The sequence below is a fragment of the Copadichromis virginalis genome, linkage group LG20, assembly GCF_057382275.1.
Source record: "Copadichromis virginalis isolate Kocher_CV1m ecotype Utaka linkage group LG20, C_Virginalis_male_GT1.1, whole genome shotgun sequence".
NCBI lineage: Eukaryota > Metazoa > Chordata > Actinopteri > Cichliformes > Cichlidae > Copadichromis > Copadichromis virginalis.
Window position 1 is genome coordinate 1,077,206 of NC_140637.1, and position 19,900 is coordinate 1,097,105.

Consider the following 19,900-nt stretch of genomic DNA (forward strand, 5'->3'; position numbering starts at 1 on the left):
CCTCTGACACTTTAACATTGCTGAATGACACTGACACGGTCGGTGTGTGTGTGAGACACAAAAATAACCACACAGTCTTCTTCAGTATGTTTTTACATCTTTATTCACTATCACACTAAGTGCTCCCGTTTCAAGATACATCTCGTTGCCCTGTTCTTACAGTTAAGTCATTTGGAGTTAACAAAGTAGAAAGACAGTTTAGGATCTACCACGTGTGTGCGCCAAAACTCTGTCCAACCACCCAAAAAATAAAATGGAAAATAACAAAACACATAAAATATAATGAGAAAGAGAAAACCAATGTCATGTGCACGAACCCCTCCCAAAGCCACAGAGTGGGTTTAATGAGGGTGTAGGGGTACCTCACACTGGCAGGGGTATTCAGGTGGTGTGAGATAGTCAGATATCCAGTCAGGAAAGGCTTGGGCTTATTGGTGTCTCCTGGGCTGACCTTTTACATATTAATTAGGTGCATATGTTAAGAAAAAACAAAACAAAAGAAACTAATGTGGGACTGTGTCTATGAGACAGAGGTTGGAAGAGGGAGAGAGCAAGTATAGTGGAGGGAAGAAGGTGGATTAGATTAAAAATCAAACAAAAACCTCCATTACTGCTGAAGGCCAATAAGAGTGATGGTTTTTAGGGACACTGGTTGGGATATGGAGTACCAAGAGACCACTAAGGCTTATCAATTCACTCAAGAGGTTGGTGCTTTTGAGAAACATCAGGATGTCCAGTGTACATGCTCCCTTCCTCCAGTGACACCCCTGTTCCCACAGCCAAGAACCAACTGGATTCTTAACATATACAGTTATTCTTAATTCAGCTTACTGGGGCTATGTACACTCAGGCACAGGTTTACACAAACCACAGGCCTAAAAAAATACTGATTGATCCAATACAGCTGACCTGGATCAACCCACGCACCCCCAATCCCCATTTTAGCTCCTCACTCAGAACACCCCCATCCCCATCTCCCCCCTGTAACTCCCACCCTCCTGCGGGTGGGCTCAGTGCGGAGCTCAGCGGATGGTGTATCTGACATAGGGCACTTCCACGTCTTCGTCTGAAAGGTCGTTACAGCATAGCTCAAACACCAGGGCTTTCACGTGTTTGCCCAGCTTCTTTTTGGACACCTTCGTCACAATCTCCGTCATACTGCAGGACACAGAAAGAAAACCAGTGAATACAAACTTTAAAATTCCAGCATGCAAATGAGGAAGCAGGTGTATGCACGTGCACTCACGGTAGGTCCAGTCTCTCTTTAAGTTTGGCAGCAGGCATGAAAAACGAATACAACATGGACACTCCCTGAGAAAGCATGGTGATCTCCAACTTATGCTCATTCTAATACAGAACAGAAACAGATCGTGGTTAATTGTATGCCAAGAACATGTCAGTGTGGAGAAAAGCAACCAAAAACCAAACCATGAGCTCAACATACTTTAAAGTAATCCAGAAACTGTCGGAGTGTCATTTCTTCCCCATTGGGCTGCAGTCCTGTGACCTCAAAGCGATCCCACAGCGTCCAGTCGATTTCATAGTACTGCGAAAAAATGTATTTTAAGTATATACATATTAATTATAAGAGATCTTAATTATAAGCTCAATAAGAAAACCAGTTATTACATTAAAATTTCTCCTCAGCACACACTGATGCCATCAGTGTGAGAAGACAAGTTGAACTCACTTACACCCAGGCAGTGCAAAATGCATCTGACTAGTGCATCAGTATTAGCATGGCTTAATCATCACAGGAGTTTATTATACTGGAGTCAAACATTTCTCTACAGCGCAGACATCGTGCGCATCTTTTTAAAATCTCAGCAAATGGTAACGTATTTGCTTACCTTGTGTTTTGGAGCAGCAATGGGTTCAGAGAAGGCAAAGAAAGGCAGGGCCAAGTTCATGAAGCCATTTTTGTAGGACTCCAGCTTCTTGTGTCCTTTGATAATCTTGAAGAGCTCCAAGCACACTAGGCCGACAACTGCTGCTGTGGTAGTGGCGATAGCAGGGATGATCTTACCAGCTATCAGTTTGCTCTGTTTGGTGATTAAAAGGACAGTGATGAAGGGAAAAAACCAAACAAACAAACAACAACAAAAACACCCCCCAAACTTTATAGTGCACATAGAGAAAAAGCAAAATGTAAATTTCTGAGGTTGAGTTTAAGTTGTTTGTTTTCACAGAGTGCACTCTCAAATGTTTTTTCATTACTATTACAAAACGAATACTATTAGCAGGCACATTTCCCAATTAACACCAGTGTGAGAGCAGCTGGGTCTGTTTTCTTACCTTGTGCCTGTCTGTGGGGGGGATGTCATAGTTCTCTGCTCTCAGGTTGGAGGCTGCCACAATGAAGTCCATGTGAAAGTTGGTGTCATCATCCTGTTAACATATAGGCCACAGCCATTACAAACCAGAAGTACCAGTAGTGTTGATTCAAGTTATATTAATAGGTTGAAATTCTAGCGTGAGAGTTACAATGTTCTGGCAGTGCACCACTTAAAGGCATCTAAGCAGAGTTAGCCTTGAAAGCTATGGAAACAATACTTTCTTACTCTCATTATTATTAACAGACTAGGTTTCCAATTGGCCTCACTGCAAAGCCAGATGCTGTGTTTTATTGAATCTTTCAGATAAAAAGAACAAAGTCCTCAATGCCACTGACTAGCTTTGCTACCGGCAACTGTAATAAATTAAACAAATGTTATTTATCTTCATTAAAGCTGACAAAAGGAGACGCCTTACCTTTTCAAAGTCAATGGAGGTGAGTTTGAACTGGAAGGACTCTGGTGAAGGCAACATGGCTTTCAGCTCTTCCAGTTTGGTATCATCTGCATAATCACAAGATCAATGGTTGCATTACTGTCAAAGCATCCACAATGACACATGACTCCGTACAAGATTCACAAACAACTCTTAGCTGATGTAACATCCCCCCAAAATATGCTTTATTACACAACCACATGTGAACATACCAATAGAGGAATTGTTATTTTGCAGTTCCTGATCAGAGACGTGGATTTTAACTCCTGAACGTGGGGTGAAAGGGGGCACCTTGACATCCTGCAAGATCTTGATCACACCTGCACGATCGGTGCTGCCTTGCAGGCCGTATGTTTGAGCGAACAGGTTGGCTGCTGCCACAACATAGTCCATATGCAGCTCCTGAAAACAACATTCATTAGTTTGAGCCTGGCTGGACTAGACTCCGGTAATATTAAGCTTATAAATGACAGCGGCACACTTACATTGGTAGTGCTGAATTCTAACGGGTGAGGACATCGCTTTGGGCCAGACCAGAAGGGAGCACCGGAACTAGTGAGCTAAAAGACAGATGATAAATGTATAAGTGCTATAATGGAAACCTTTCATGTCCATTTTGTAATTTTTGTGTCAATTGCATATTTATTAAACAGGAAACCGTGGATAAATGACAGGAAAGGGGGTGAGAAACTACAGATGCAAACTAGGGTTTTGTGGTTCAGCGTCAGTACTGCTGACTGAGCCACTAGGCAGCCTTTCGTGCAATAGATACGCAGCAACTCAAACTGCCGTTTGACTCAGCTGAAGTTTAACAATGTAATTTCTGCTGTTTCTAATGTATGCCCACCATCTATAAATGGCTTTTCAGGGGAAATGAGATGTACAAACTGGCATGAATAAGTACACAGGAAGCCCCAAACTGTCTTTACACAAGAGTGTAAAGTAGTTTACTTTTATATAAAAGTCTCTTAATCATGACAATGTTTTTGTGACTTACTAAAATAATTTATCTGCCATCAAACGATTTTAGAAATGTTCAAAACCAATATCACGGTCCGAGTATGGTTTACCATGTTTGTGACAACTTTCATGCTATAAGCTAAAATCAGATTATCAGCTGCTATGCTACTCTGTGCTAACACGTGCTGTAACACACAGCAGCACCTCTCACTAAATTTGGTGTCACTGAGCCGACCTGCACAGAGCTCAAAAACAGAAGACAAGACATAACGTGTGGCCATTGCAGAAGTTACATCTTCATATAATCTGTTGAATAAGTTAATATTCCAATACTGTATGAAAAATGACAACACTTTTCTTGTTGCTGAAATGAATACCACCAATGCAACTATAGCTGCAAACAGCTGATAAGACGCGTAAAACCAAGATCAGACAATAACGGTTAGAAACTGATATTCATCTCGTAGCACCTTCACTTTGTACCTGATCTGGTGGGAAGTTGTGCAGTAGCTGGCGGATGTTGTTGCTGTATTGACACTGCCAGTGGTTGCGAGCCCAAGCTACGCAGTCAGCCCAGTTTTGGGGGCAATCTGTGACAAGACTCTTATAAAGAGCCTCCAGCACCTCCGCAGGCTGAGCTCCTGGAAGCTTCAGAGTACGCTCCATGAACTTAGGATCTCTGCAAGAATGGAAATTATAAACCTCATTGACTAGTTTCGACGATGTGAAGAGCTGTCATCTTTTTTTAAACCATTTACTCTGCAGGCTGATTTTATGAATTATTTCGAGCATGAGGTTTGGGTTAGATTTTACAAGAAGACAGCTCAATGGCGCCACGAGAACCAAGAGGGGGCTGTGACATTTACAAGATTGATTCTTAGTTGAAAGGCAAGTTATACAAGTTTATAAGTACTGAATTACCAACAATCCACAAACACTTATGAGACTTAATGAGGAAATGAAAAGTCATTTTATCAGTGAAGAATTTCTACGATGAAAAGGAGCCCAGCATATAGGCAAGTAAAATGCTGACAGGTGATTGCATTAGAATGACAAGGAAAAGCGACATACGTGAGGTACTGCATGGCATTTTCTGGGGGTTGTTTGAATAGTCCCTCAAACTCATCGCGGGCCCACTGCACAGAAAGAACCACAAGGACAGCAGTTCAATAATAGAAGTACGAAATATTTGGTAAACCTACAATAGTTCCATTCACACTGTGACACACTAACCACACACAGTGCTATTAAAAAAACAAAACCCTATATGAAGATATCAAGCATATGAAGAAACAGGTAATGCAATAAAATTCTCTGAAGCATATAGTGCTGAAGTGATTAACTCCTCTATTACATGTGTGCATTGTGTAGTTGGTACACCAGGTGGAGTCTTTTAAAGTAAAGATTAACACAAAGGTTTCTGTATGGCTGTTCTCAATACTACTTTGTGGGCCACGCTGACTCCAAGCGTCAGATTTGATCCTGCCTGGCCAGTCTCACACTCTGAGACTCTCCGGCTCTGCATATACTAACCTGCAACGTGTGTTCAATGGCATTTGGGAAGTTTTTGAGGGTGCAGATGGGGATGGACTTCTCAGGTGGATCTTGACTGGAGCTGTAGGACTCTGTGAGGAAAGGGATCACAACCTGGACATTGCCTTTGGTACCCAGAGTGCCTGATTCCAGTAAGGGTTTACGATAGTACACACACCTCCGATCCATATACATCCCTGAACATTAGAGGAAAACGCACGTTTTTTTTTTTTTACTGAATCCATTTCCCCCTAGTTATTAAGCAGTTATTCTTAATGTCTCATTATCTCTTACGTGCATCAACGTTGTCCAGTGCATTGGCAACTCCATCAAGGCTTTCAAAGAAGTCGTCATCGTAGATCCTTTCTGTGTCAGGGCCCACTCTGTTCTGGTGACCTGTGATCTTGATTGCCGGGTTCATCAGTTTCACTGCAGCAGCAGCCGTGTCACTCTTCATTTTCTGTTAACACACACACACACACACACACACACACACACACTAAACAGTCAACTCACTAATAACATTATCATAGGTGACCAAAAGAACAAAGATCAGAGGAGACATTCTGTACAGAGGTCACTGCTGTCCACATTAATGCTTTCTTTTCCAGGGACAACAAAATGTGCACTCCTTTAAAAATATTGGTGTCCAACAGCTTACGTCATGTGAGGGTTCCTCCCATCAGTTTCTTTTGGGCATCAGATAACCTCAGATTAACTGATAGAGCATACTAGCATTTAGTAGTCTAGTGATACTACAGGTACAAAGCTGCTCTCAAGTCTCAGTTTGTTAGGAGCTGGTAAATTTGCTTTGACTTTTTAAACTTTAAGAAAACACACACACACACACACACACACACACGTACGTACACACACACACACACACACACACACACACTGAAGTTTAAATTGCCTCTATCAACATACAAAACATAATCTATAAGTGCACTTCGGTGTTACAGGAAAGCCATAAAGAGTGCTGTGCGGAAACATCGATCAATAGAGTTCATCAAACAAGTCGAGTTAAGATGATACAGACCGTAACGTCCCAAGGTCTGAAGAGGAACTGCCTGTTGAGGTTGGATTTCTCTATGGTGTCCATGTCAGTCACAATGACCTCTCCCTCCCCAGCAGCCAGTCCAATCATGGCAAAGTTTTTCAGCAGCTCACAACCAATGGCACCAGCCCCAACCTGGAAGGATTAGAAATTTGTGAATAAAGCTATAATGGGTCGTCATACAGTTGAACCTTCCATTTACACGTGTCACTCACTGTCAGAGAAATGCTTATGGTTAGTGGGTAAAGCTGACAGTCTTTTTGCCGGATTCCCACCAGAAAGGTTAAACCCAACAGCTCTGACATGCACTGGGACATGGTGGGTGGCACTCAATTAACATGGCAGTGTCGATACACTATTGTGCCAATTATGAGACAAAGAACTAACAGCTGATATATTTTGGCTTAGATGCAGCTGCCACCATCTCACTCACGATCTCAAATAGTAAATAACTGCCCATGAATATCCCAAGAACTGACAGCGTTCTTTGTCACTGTGCAATTAAATCAAATTATAAATAAACAAAAACAAAAAAAACCTCAACCGAGCATTCAAACAAGAATGAACTTTCTGTTGGACAATTTTAGGCACAAGAGCAAAAAGATAAACACTACCACTAAAGATCTCATAAGATCCATTTCCCCTAGCATCCTGAGAACAGCACCAAGAAATATTCTTCATCAGACTTTAGCTCATAGTATTTTATAGTGGCATAAAGGTATTTCTAAGTTTTTGTCTTTTGCACAACATTTTTCTGGCAACCTTATTTTTTAAAACTTCCTAGTAACAGGAAATTGAAGATGGCAACAGAACTTTTACACTGACACTCACCAAGAAGTAACGCTGTTTGGCAAGCAAATCCTGCATTTTGGTGCCAAACACTGCAACCTGTCCATCATATCGACAGTTTTTCTTGGAGAAAAAGACATAACAAATTTAGCACCATCATTTATTGCAACTACATTCAGTACTTGCATTTTGAATATGCTTTGAACACCTACAGGGGCACACTCTTCCTCTGTGAGCATGAATCCCTCCTCTTCAGCCAAGCACTCCAGGGCATCAAAGTACAGCCATTGCATTATGGGCATGAATTTTCCTGTGCATGCCTAAAACATCAAACAGCACATGAAATACAGGAAACCCTTCTCCATTTCAAAACACGTCTAATCATACTCAATGTAAAATGACTCTTCATAAGCATTGATAAGAACGGGCTTATCAGTGCCTGTTGATTAAAATAGATTTTTCTTTAATATAACGAACAACTACACTTAATATTGTAGGGACAAAGCTTTCATCTTCAATTTGCATACAGCTTTCCACTGACCTTCATCACTTCCTGTGCAGCCAGCCCTCCAAAGAAGGCATTGACAGGGGCCAGGTCACCAGCAGCAACATATGACATCTTTTTGATAAGAGATTCATTCAGCTGTTCCACTTTGGCCGACCCAGTCTGAGCAGAGTTCACGTCTTTGGCCAATGCCAATAGCTCTTCACCATCCGCCTGGAATGCACACAGTTCACGGTAAATTACAAAATATTAACTATAAACAGACTTTATTTTTGCTGTGTTGTGCTGCACTTTTTTATGCGGAACTATTTTATTTTAGCACAAGCATTTAATCAAAGTGGTTCCCCCTTTCCAAGAAGATCCCACCATCATGAGTGATATGTACCTGGCTCCAAGGTGCTGGAAGATGGCCATGTTTTTTCTGGAAGGCATGGATAGCCTGGAAGCCTAGGTGCATCTGTCCTGGAAACTCCATCTTGGCAAAGTCTGTCATCAGGAACTCAGGCTGGGCCAGCGATGAGGAGAGAGATTTCTGAACAGGGAAAGAAACGCAAGGTAGTGAAGCTGGGCTTTTCCACTGGTGACAGCAATGCCAGATGGTAAGGTTATATTGGTATTACCATGAGAATTCACACTACACCATCTGTGGAAATGAGATCATGCTAGTAATGCCATGTGCAAAACGGCAGCTACTTACAAAACTGATCTTCTTGGGCATTTTAACCTGGGAAACTATTCCTCCTCTTATGTAATCTGTGAAGCCACTCGTGTCACAGATGCTGAAGGTGTATGGACCTAGTAAAATACAGGACATTGCATGAACTTGTAAACTCATAACAGAGTGACCAAAATGTATTCAATGGTGGAACAAAAAAAAAAAAAAAAGGAGTGTGTTCTTACCAAGAACTTTAATTTCGACCGGCTTGCAACCATTGAGCTCAGTCATACCCTGAATCTCAGTAAACGTAACATAATCTCCACTCTCGAAGCCATGACGAGCTTCATCCAGACATGTCACGACCCCTGCACTGTCCTGGGGAAACCAAAATGTGCAACTTTTCAGGCACTGCTGCCATGAAGCTTTAATTTACTCCTAAAAAGCAGGTAGCAGTTAAAAAGAAAAATCAGCATTGTCAGGGGGGATAAAAGAACCAAGACTAACCTTTGTGATCATGGAAATCATAGCACTTAATGGCTGCTCTCCATTGGTGTCATACACAATCATCTCTTCTCCAAAGTCACAGAAAAGTTGACTACAAAAGAGAAATTGGAGCACAAAAACATTAGATGCTGACGGATGCACTGCATGTGAACACTAAACAGAGTCTTAATCTTACCCAAACAGACCACGAGTGTCTGCAACAATCAGCTTGATTCCCTTGCTGTGGCAGAACTCTCCTAGAGTCTGCTGCTCATCCAGAGTTGAGTTAGTCAGCACTACCACCTAGATTTCAAAATAAGACAAAATTAAAAACTCTTTCCGAAATGGTAAAATGACTAGGGAGTTTTCTTATGCTAAATTTATACCTGGAACTTGGTCAAGTAGTCTTCAGTCAGTGGTCCAGTGTAACCAGTCACAGGAACATAGCTGTTCAGTTCAGCCAGGCGGGCCTGACTCACTTCTGCCCTGTTCTTGCCCAGGTCCTCCTCCCGAAGGTAAAACTAGCCATACAGAAATACTGATGCTGTCATTAAGCAATAACTGCCAATACTATAGCCAAACATGACATTAAGGAATATTCTAGTGAATAACATTGACTCAGTGTGAACTTTACTTCATTTGTGTGTTTAGCCATATTCTTCTGTGGGTCCGCCTTTTCTTTTGAAAGGACTTCAGAATGTGTCAACGAGGATAAAAACAACAGACTACCACTTAAACGGCTTGACTGACCACAGTGTACTCCCTGCATTCTCACGCTTAAGTCCATAACATTAAAATGGTTATCAAGAGCAGATGAGTTTTATTTGTAGTTATGCTGTTATATTTATGAAAGCTAAGCAGTGATTAGATGAAAAGAGAAGAAATCCCACCCAACTCAGTTTGGAAGTGGACTAACATTATATTGTTAAGTGGTCTTGGCTGGTTCATTTGCCCTAAACCAGTTTGGACTGTCAGCCCAGAGAAAACCAAGCAAAGAAACCCAAGTTTAAGGTAAAATGAAATATAGACTAAATGTAAAATTTGGTCTCAAAACTTCAAAGCATTATTTGAGCTCCTGAAGCACATCAACAATAAGTGCTTTCTTAAACTACAGGTTAACCATTTCTTTTTCCATATTTCTGTTATTAGGACCGAATCACATAATTGAAAACACAAATGTACAATGCAAATGCAATACACTTAAGCTGCCCTGTAAATAAATTAGGGGTGTGTCTTATAATAGAAGCCACAATACCAGTGTATCTTTTTAAATGAAAAAATGTCATATCCCAACATCATTCGTATAAAATGACTATGTTCCCAAGCGAGTCTTAAAATCTGTGTCTAACCACGATGACACTTCTGTAGCAACAACACCAGAAAACTGCCTCAAGTTAACACCCAAGGAATCTGTTCATACATGTTTGCAGTTTGATGAGATAACAGGATTTCACAGACAAATAAACGCAATCTACTCTGCTGAAATTATGTCCTTTAACAGACTGGCTGTACTACGATTATGAAACTGGGAAGAGGCCACCCACTGGTAAATCTGGGTCAGCTCATGGGTGGGGGTGGCTTTAGTACCCTTTCTGGATGTTAGCAATACACAACAACACATAACTCAATAGATAAAGCCACAGTGCACTTTGGAATCGTGCTCAGACAACAGGCGAGTCCACAAACTGCAATTCCCTTGTGTACCGTATTTTCGCAACTATAAGGCGCACATAAAAGCCTTAGATTTTCTTTAAAAAGTGCGGCGCGCCCTATAGTGCAGTGCGCCCTGTGTGTTGTAAGGAGGACGTAGTAGAGAACACCATGAGAACGCTAAAGGGTGAAGTGTGGGCGTTGATCGTATATACCGGGACAATCGCACATACCTGTATAAAAGGACAGGTATGTGCATTATGTGGAACATCGTTGTTTTAACAACCCTGAAAATGGCAAAGAGACACGCTTATGAAGCACAGTTTAAACTGAAGGCCATCAGCTACGCGGAGGAACATGGAAATCGAGCAGCCGCGAGAGAATTTAAGATTAATGAATCGATGGTTCGCAAGTGGAGGAAGCTAGAAAACGAGCTCCGACAGGTCAAGAAGACGCAGCTGAGTTTCCGCAGACATAAGGCGAGGTGGCCCGAGTTGGAGGAAAGACTCGAGCGGTGGATCATCGAGCAAAGAACGAGTGGGAGAAGCGTTTCGACTTCACCATTCAACTAAAAGCAGTTTCGCTAGCAGAAGAAATGAAAATTGAACATTTCCGAGGAGGTCCGTCTTGGTGCTTTCGTTTTATGAAACGGTGCCATTTTTCCATCCGGACCAGGACTACAGTAGCGCAGCAACTTCCAGCGGATTATACCGGTAATGAAAAGCTGGCCATCTTCCGCTCCTACTGCAGCAAACACATCGCCGACAAACACATCCAGCCCAGCCACATCACTAACATGGACGAGGTGCCGCTCACTTTCGACATCCCGGTGAGTCACACTGTGGAGAAGCAGGGGACCAGCACGGTAGCGATACGCACAACGGGGCACGAAAAGTCTTCTTTTACTGTTGTGCTTGGCTGCCATGCTAATGGACAGAAACTGCTGCCTATGGTGATTTTTAAGAGAAAGACTTTGCCTAAAGAGAAGTTTCCAGTAGGAATCATCATTAAGGCAAATGAGAAGGGCTGGATGGATGAGGAAATGATGAAAGAGTGGCTGAGGGAGGCGTATGTAAGGAGACCAGGTGGTTTTTTCCACGCATCACCATCGCTGTTGATCTGTGACTCTATGCGTGCCCATCTCACAGCCGATGTGAAAAAACAAGTGCAGCAAATGAACTGTGAGCTTGCTGTCATTCAGGAGGCCTGACAAAGGAACTCCAACCGCTGGACATCGGTGTGAACCGGCCGTTCAAAGTAAGGCTGCGAGCGGCGTGGGAGCGATGGATGACCGATGGAGACCACAGTTTCACTAAGAGTAGAAGGCAGCGCCGGGCGATTTACGCCACAATTTGCGAATGGATTGTAGATGCTTGGGCTAACATGTCTGCTGGCACTGTTGTTCGAGCTTTCGCAAAAGCCGGCATCATTTCCGAGGAGCCGCACGGCACGGAAAGTGACTCTGACGGTGAAGAAAGTGAACCTGGCATGTTTGATGGAGATTTAGCGCAGCTGTTCAGACACAGAGGATGAGGACGTCGATGGGTTTGATTGATGACAATTACCGGTAATAAAAATGTGAGTACCAAACTCAGTTTTGCTCCCGCTTTATTTTTAAACACGCATACTTGTATGCGCCCTATAATCAGGTGCGCCTTATGTGTGTGTTAAATGCAGTAATGGCACACATAACTGAGACTGGGCCTTTTAGTACAGTGCGTCTTATGGTCGTGAAAATACGGTAACTTAATCGGGAAAAATAAACTGCAAAAAATTTTAATTTAAATATCTGTGCTTTCACACACCTGGGAAGAGAGGTCTCTCCATTCTGCAACTCCTTCGTCATGTATAGTGACACTTCTAACTCCTCCCAGGATCACGTTCTTGGCAATCTCAACTCCAAGGCCTCTCATACCAGAGATGAGGACATTGGAGTTCTGCATGCGCTTCATAGCTTCATGGCCCAGCACGTAACTAAATAATGACATAAAGAACCATTGGCATCATTATGCATTGGTAGATGTCAAGCCCAATAACCATCAAGTCCAACATCACAAAAAGGAAAAAAAAGAAGCTTACAGCTGTCTTGAGTACAGGCCTTCATCGATCTCAGCATCATTGCCATTCTTAGCCATGCCCTGGGAAAACAACACGAAGTGCAATCAGTTTACGTTACAAGTTCTACTCACTCTAGAGTAGATGTGTTTGCACTCACGTTGGCAGGTGTGTGGGACAGATCAGTTCTGACAGAGTTAGAGGAGGAGCAGTGGGATCCCGTCTTCGTCTCTGTTCCTGACAAGCGACGCTTCTTGGACAGCGGCGAGCTGGACATCTGTGCATTAACCACCATCATAAATTAAGTTGTCATTCAAGCACATGAATGTTACCAGTTAACAACTGCCCTATAACATTTTGGTAGTTTGCAATAAATCTAGAATAAAAGAAAGACATTTTACATCATTAAGAAAAAAAAGAAAGACAGCACACTGTCAACAAGCCTGGGTTTCCTGAAGGTTCTCAGAAGCCAACTGATTCCAATTCATATAAACTTCAGTAATTTTATAATTCGTTGCTATGGTTCCATTATAATAAATACCTAAACTAAAGGCTAACCAGTCCCCCTCATTTTGAAGAGAGGATTTTTAGCCTAGAGAGCAGCTGGGCTGGCTTCAGGCCAAACACAAATCTGCTAGAAAACGAACTGAGGCTGGGAAGAGACATGAATAGCATTATGGTTCTTTCATACACACAGAAAGCACAGGTTTGTTTAGATACTTCTATTGTTTTTTCCTGGTATTTATCGACACCCAACATGTTTCAAGGAAAAGAGCTGAATCATTAAAAGTTCACTGCGGTAAACTGAGCAATACCACACAATGGCTGGCAGGTGCGGACACAAGGACCACACTGTGCTGCAACTAAGTTGTAGATGGCGACGTTACAAGAAAGCTCTAAACGGCAACATTTAATAGCAATGCATTTACTTATGTATTTAGATTTCTGATTAACGCAGTAGTCGCGATAAACCTCTGCACTCGGAGGGCCGCAGCGTTTTTCAAATACAATCTGGGTGCACAAAAAAAAAAAAAAAAAAAAAGGTCGGGCACAATTTCCGCATCCAATGCGGCGCCAACTTCCGTGCATTTCCCAAGGCACACGTATCAGTTTATAACCCTCTCTACGACTTTAAATTATGACGAGGCCTGGGCAAATTTTCATACGACTGCAACCAGCCTAAAATAGCCTTCATATCACCGTTAACTGAACGGTCGCGCTTGTCAAAACCGAAAATGAAGGCGTCCGGCATGATACAGCAAAGCCGCCCGGCTGTTACTGTAGTTTGCCAATCCTACTAGAAAACGTTAGCGGGTAGCAGTCGATTTAAAGATCTCAACGTGTGGAAAAATATTAATTAACTGTCAGACAACAGCACCAATAGAAAACTAAGTAGGTTCCGAGCAACTAATCGGTTAAGTGATTTGGCAAGTAGACAGAGTCTAAACATTAATAACTTAGAGGGAAGAAAACACCAGCTTGTCAGCTTATCCATTAGCAGCTCGGCCTAGGCCCGCATTACCCTCAGTGCGGAACACAATTTTACAAGCTAGCAGCTGTGGCTACACTCCAACCGACCTCGCACTGGAGAGCAGCGGATTTGACAGTAGTCTACCACAGCTCCTATGTGGATATGGGTAAATGTCTAGGCATCTAACAAACAGACAATTTAACTTTGTCACTTAACATAAACACCGCGAATACAAGCCAAGCCACTACACTCGTGCTCCATTGATTTCCTTTTCCTTACCAATAATCCTTCTCGGTCCCTTCCCAATGCGAACCCGCTCCTCTCCTGCTGTGTGTAGCTGTCAGTAAAAACGCTGATTGTATATTCGACGATTTGTACAGAGAAAAGAAACGCGATGCGGGATTGGGGTGGTCTGCACTATATTGTCGAGTCACTATGTCGTTGTGCCGATAGTCTCTCCTATGTAATTGCGCTGCTGGCTTTGCGACTGCAGACAGGAACAAAACCAAAATGGCAGATGGGGAGAAAGGGGCGGAGGAGCTGTGACGCAGGGGCTGAAATATTCAACAGGAAAGGGTGGCTGCAAGCACGCTGCTCATCCAGGTCCTCGGCTCATTGGCTCTTCAAGCCCAAGCTAAAGCGCGTTGATCCCGCCCTCGCTACGAGAGGATGCATGCCAAATATCTTACTGTACAATGAACAGTAGGATCTCCAATAATCTAATGAAAAAACCCAACACTTAATGAGAAAAATAATTGCGGGTATGTCTGAGACCATTGCATGAAAGGATTCTCCCTTAACGGAGCTGAATGTAACTCATCAGTAACAACACCTTTGTTTCAGAGGCAGATTAGCAAGGACCAGTCATCTTCATGTGAACTCCATAAACAAAGCTGAACACCAAACTTGCAACAATGCACCATCAGAAAGAACACATTTCACAGTTAAACGCCATTAGATATACTCTCACTGGAGCACAATTTGCTACATTCCACTTAACACACCGATTGTTTTGACTATTTTATGAATTCAGCAATTATCACTACTCAAGTCGGATAGTGTACGATCCTTATTAGCTAGTGATGCTGAGCGTCTGGGCGTTTTAGTCACACTGAGGTTAGGGGTGAGCATTCCTTGCAGAAGAGTATTGGGGGAGGGGGTGCCTAGTAAATGACAAAGGCCCAGAAAAAAAAAAGAGTGGGCCGCATATACTCGGGTACACATGTCGAGGTGATCCCCTATTTTCATCTTCCAACTAGAAAATGTTTTGAACTGAAGCATACGAATATCAATGATGTCCGAATAATAGGCTGCCTAACTTGACAAGCTAAACACAGACTAGCCAGTGTTAGGTTACTGTGATAACGCCGATAAACGTGCTATCGAAACGGGAACCCTACATATACAAACGGATATACGAGGAAAAAAAATAGTGCCAGCATGTACGCTCGTGATGCCAGTTAGCTCGTGTCTGTCTTTCAACGTAGTATCCATCAAATGTTTGAAGCAACTAGCCTTGTAGATACCATTAACGTTATTTATCGCCTAACATTAATTAAAACAGCAACCCCGTGCACATAAAAATGTACAAATGCTAATTTGCCGTTAACAGTTACGTGTCAGTGTCTTGTTAGCTACCGTTAGCGGAGCAAGGAGCTTAAATGGTTCGCTCAGCCGCCTGCAACTAATATTAACGACTATCGATAACGCACATCAAAAGACTGCGTAGTTGTTAGCTTGTGTGCGGCTAGCTTTCGAGCTATCTAGCCACCCAGCGACTTTTTCCCCGTCTTGTGCCGCTATGTTAGCTAACTAGCTAACATTAGCAAACTAGCTGCGGCTAACATAACCAGGACGAGAGCTTACACAAGTGTGCAGAACTTACCACATCCGATATTTACTCGGCCTGATCTGGAGTATTAAAAATCGCCTTCTGCTTAAGCAAAGAAAAACAACAACCAAGGTGACAATTCAACACCGCCACTGACTGCAAAGTGAAAAGTGTGTCACGGTGGCGGGCTCTGTGTGAGTTTTTTCCGCTGGACGGCTGCCTGTCCGGCTGTTCCCAAACCGTTTCCCCTCACTCTATTTCAGTTGAAAGCAAAGCAAAGCAGCAACATGTGCACGTTACAGGCACAACCATCATTCTGGGTCTTGGGGTTAATTGAAAATGAATATGATTGGTTTGTGTCTGCTCTGTCTTTTAATTAATCGTTAACGCTCACACATCCCATCTAGAAGATAAAGCGTACTGAATATTACACTGCTTTGTGGTTTAGTTGTTTATTTAGAAACAAGACTACTTTTTCCACCCCCGTACCCTTACAAGCATGGACTAAACCGAAGTTCACGCAGTGCCTTATGGGACTTGTAGGCACATAGGATAACATAATAGAATGCCTGTCAGAAATGTGCCTTTTGGATAAATGTTGATTAAGCACGTAAAAAACAAAACAAAACTCGGCTGTAATTCTAAAATGTTTTTTTTGAAGAGTGATCAAATGATTTTAAACAACTCAATATATATGCATGTATTTACTGACTTACTTTTATTGAAAGACTTGCAAACAGTGCACATTTTACATAGGGACAGAATAGTGGAGATCTAGACTTGTTCAGGAGAAAAGCACAGAATCTGGTATTACATACACCCAATAGCAGAACAAAAGTCAGAACAGTTTTATGATGAAAAGGATAAAATAGGCAGGACTGTCCAGTTAACGGTACCAAATGAATGTGCTGACAAAACTGGAGCAAATGAAAACAAACTATCTGGAAATGTTTGGGGAAAAAAGGAGAGAAAATGTAAGTGTTACTGTGTTATTGCAAAGCCTTTATACAGTATATTTCCCCCAGCTCTCCGGCAGATGTGGAACAACTCATAAGTCTAAGTGACAGTTTAAGTTTAAATATACCGTTTAATAAAACAAATTATAATTTCCTGCAACCAGGGGAATGGCTTTATCAGATCAGTTTCACATATTTCTGTACAACTTTGTGACACCAACCATCACAACAGAATAACTAGCCACATAAATACATAGTAACTGAAAAAAAATCATGGGACAATCTGCTTTGAGCAAAAAGGAAAAAAAGTAAATGTCACTTTGGATATGAGGAAGTTCACACCATGGAAGAAAAATATGACTTAGGAACCTAGTTTGATTCTGTTTATTTACAGTTTTTAGGGGACAATACTTTATTTAGAGCTTTTCTTTCACTGTTAGTTGAGGATTTTGCCATTCTTATTTGTGCAGCTTCATAATTTTCAAATTTGTTGAGTGCTTGGATTTCCATATGAGGTGGTTGTGTGGTAAACATTTAGGCACACAATCTGGATTTAGCATAACCAACTTTTAAGATCTTGATCTGTGAAGCTGTCGTACAGAGATATATTGTACTCTAATCCCTCTAGACTCCAGTGACGAAAGTGTTTGGAATGTCAGAGGGGGGTAGGATCATCTGGTATATGCAGCCAAACCAAACAACAGTGTAATAACTTCTCTTTTTGAACACAATTAGGCAGTCCTTCTGGGTGAGACAGTCATTAAATCCTTAAGTTTAACTATGAATACAGTGTTCCAGGTATTTTTCCCTTTGTGTATTGCATCATGCACACCTGCCTCATAGTCCCCTGCCTATCCCAGGTCTTGGTGACTGGCTGGAATGAGCAGGAGCCGCCTGTCCATCTCTGTCTTCCTGCTCTCCCAGCGCCTGGGGTGAGGCTTCTGTGGGTGGAGATGGTGGGGGATAGGCAGGAGGAGGAATGCTAATGTGAGGAAGAGATGGCAGCACAGGTCTGGGAGAGGTAGGAAGTGGTGGTGGGGTGCCGGTGGTTGCAGATGTGGACCGCTGTGAGGGGCGTGCACGAGAGGTGGCGGGAGAAGCGTGTGTGCTCCGAGCTCGAGGTTGCTCAGCAGGACAGTCACTGATTTGCTCTAGGAGCGATGGCATGTCTCCCTCGATCTTCTCCAGCACAGCAGCCATTTGCTTTTCTATCTGCTCGATCACACTGTCCATTTGCCAATCGCTTGAAGTCCCCCCACTGTGCTGTAGCCCAGTTCCATACCTCCCTACACCTCCTCCACTCGTATACAGGGAACTGTATGGACTCCCATAGCTCCCAGCCATCCCCATAGCCCCAACCTCTGGATTGTATGGTGTGGCATGACGGCCCAAGCTAGCAGAGCTTCCAACTGCATAGCAAGCCTGTCCCGGTGTAGCACCTGCTCTTGGTATACTAAACTCAGCGCTGTATCTATCTGTTCTTCTGGCATTCGTGTCCTGCCTATCTACTGGACTCTCATTGCCCCTGAGCCTAACTTCTAGTCCTCCATCCACCCCTGTACCTGGCCCCACTGCTGGAGTAACTGGCGCCACCACAGACTTCTCAGCCACCGCTTCAGGTACTTGTGTCTGACACCAACTTCCGTCAGTCTCATCCTTTTGCTCGCTTTGTGTGACTGGTCTCTTCAGCGGTGAGGCTGATGCAGCAGCGGATGCTGTGTGTGAAGGTGCATGAAGTGTTGCAGCCATTTTACGTTTGCTGCTGGGGTCGGGGGAGGACGATATGTGTTTTTTGTCAAGATTAATGCCCGAAGTGCTGTCTAATAGCTTTGAGGCCTCAGGGCTCACCGCAGGCGTCTGTTTGAATTCTGGGACAGCTTTATTTTGGCCCAAATTTGCAGCCATTTTCCTGGTTCCGTCACCTGCGCCTTTCTTTGCACCAACCTTGTCAGGCTGTTCCTGGGTACAGTTGGGGACTGCATTTGGTTGACAGAAAAGGTCCTCTACACCTGATGGCAAAGTTCCTACAGATGGGCCTATATGCATCTTTACCTCCTCTTGTTTTTCTCCAGCCTTAACTGTCTCTTTACTCTGGTCCATCCCAGAGGGCATACTCTCAATAGTAACTTCTAAAGACACACTACTTGATGTTACCCCACCATCACTCATCCCTTTCTCTCCCTCATCACTTGTTCCCTGCGAAGCACCCCCTTCACCATCCCCTGCCTCCTCACTGCCCTGAACCTCAGCAGAGCTATCAATCAATGCTTCTGAATTCTTCAGGCGTTGCATGAAGGTGGTGACACGGATTGCTTTCTGCGAAACAGACAGAAGTAGAAGAAAAACAAGAGAAGGATGGTTAGGATGTAAAGAATTAGATTTGCAGTACATTTCATTTTCGTTAAAATATACTTCCTCTTCCCCCCCTGCTAATAAAAAAATACTTTGATAACATAGTTATGGAAAAGCTTAAAAAATAAGCTTCAAGTACAAGCATTTGAGAAAAAAGCCTGTCAACACACCATGATTTTTGCAACTTCGTACTAAGAGCTGAGATATGATTTGTGTGACATGAAGGAAGATTAGTGCCGGTTGTTTACTTCCAGAAGGCTATGACATATTGTGCCCTGGTTTAAATCAATCTCAAGTCTCACCCTCCCCAAGAAACTCCTTGAGTGCTTGCTGACTGGAAAAAGTAATCAAGCAAATGTGTATAAATCCCCTTCTTATAAATGTTACACCGATCTGATTCCTTCTGCTCTACAAACACTGAAGGAGTCAGGGGGGAACGTGTGAGCTTAATAACTGCTAATAAACCAGGGAAACGAATTCCCTTGAATTCTCTGGAAGTGAAAAGCCACTAGGACACAAAAATGCTACTGAGAACAATATCTCTTAACTGAGATTTCTTTGTATTGCTTCAAAAATGATTTAAATGTAACAACAGTATGGGACAATGGGCCAGGATTCACGTAAGAGGAATGCCAGAGGGCCTTACAGTATAAATCACGGCAGTTCATAAGTTCACAGTGGCTAAGAACCCTTATGTCCTTTCCATTTGACCCTCTCCTTATCTACACTAATTTAAATACTACAAACGTAGTGAAGAAAAAAAAACCTTGCTTCTCTGCTGCTTATCTCACATTTATAGATCTGGATTCATAAACCAGTGCAGATGAGGAG

General features: G+C 42.8%; 2 protein-coding genes and 1 non-coding gene across 4 annotated transcripts in view; all 3 read right to left on the reverse strand.

Moving 5' to 3' along the window:
• Positions 1-85: 85 nt before the first annotated feature.
• Positions 86-16,032, reverse strand: uba1 (ubiquitin-like modifier activating enzyme 1). Of its 2 annotated transcripts, none has more exons than XM_085443152.1 (26): positions 15,816-16,032; positions 12,620-12,736; positions 12,484-12,542; positions 12,210-12,378; positions 9,141-9,275; positions 8,951-9,057; positions 8,776-8,866; positions 8,514-8,646; positions 8,311-8,408; positions 7,999-8,145; positions 7,650-7,826; positions 7,321-7,428; positions 7,151-7,231; positions 6,302-6,454; positions 5,557-5,722; positions 5,263-5,459; positions 4,801-4,865; positions 4,213-4,408; positions 3,255-3,329; positions 2,982-3,171; positions 2,752-2,837; positions 2,296-2,388; positions 1,851-2,042; positions 1,445-1,546; positions 1,247-1,347; positions 86-1,158 (listed from the first exon to the last, which is right to left on the reverse strand). In XM_085443152.1, exons 2-26 carry the CDS (start codon positions 12,734-12,736, stop codon positions 1,023-1,025), a joined length of 3,174 nt encoding a protein of 1,057 aa, XP_085299278.1. In that variant the 5' UTR covers positions 15,816-16,032; the 3' UTR covers positions 86-1,022. The 2 variants fall into 2 exon arrangements, with proteins under 2 accessions (XP_085299278.1, XP_085299279.1); XM_085443153.1 differs by lacking the exon at positions 15,816-16,032 and adding an exon at positions 14,210-14,440.
• On the reverse strand, positions 1,639-1,760 carry LOC146683897 (small nucleolar RNA U6-53/MBII-28). Its single transcript, XR_014917359.1, has one exon. It is a non-coding gene; the product is annotated as a small nucleolar RNA U6-53/MBII-28 (small nucleolar RNA).
• Positions 16,033-16,454: 422 nt separating the features above from the next.
• The window catches only part of camkvl (CaM kinase-like vesicle-associated, like), a 45,449-nt gene continuing 42,003 nt past the window's right edge, over positions 16,455-19,900 (reverse strand). The window contains exon 11 of the mRNA XM_085443591.1: positions 16,455-19,033. Within this exon, the coding sequence (XP_085299717.1) occupies positions 17,555-19,033 (1,479 nt within the window). The 3' untranslated portion in view covers positions 16,455-17,554. The remainder of the gene's footprint in view (positions 19,034-19,900) is intronic.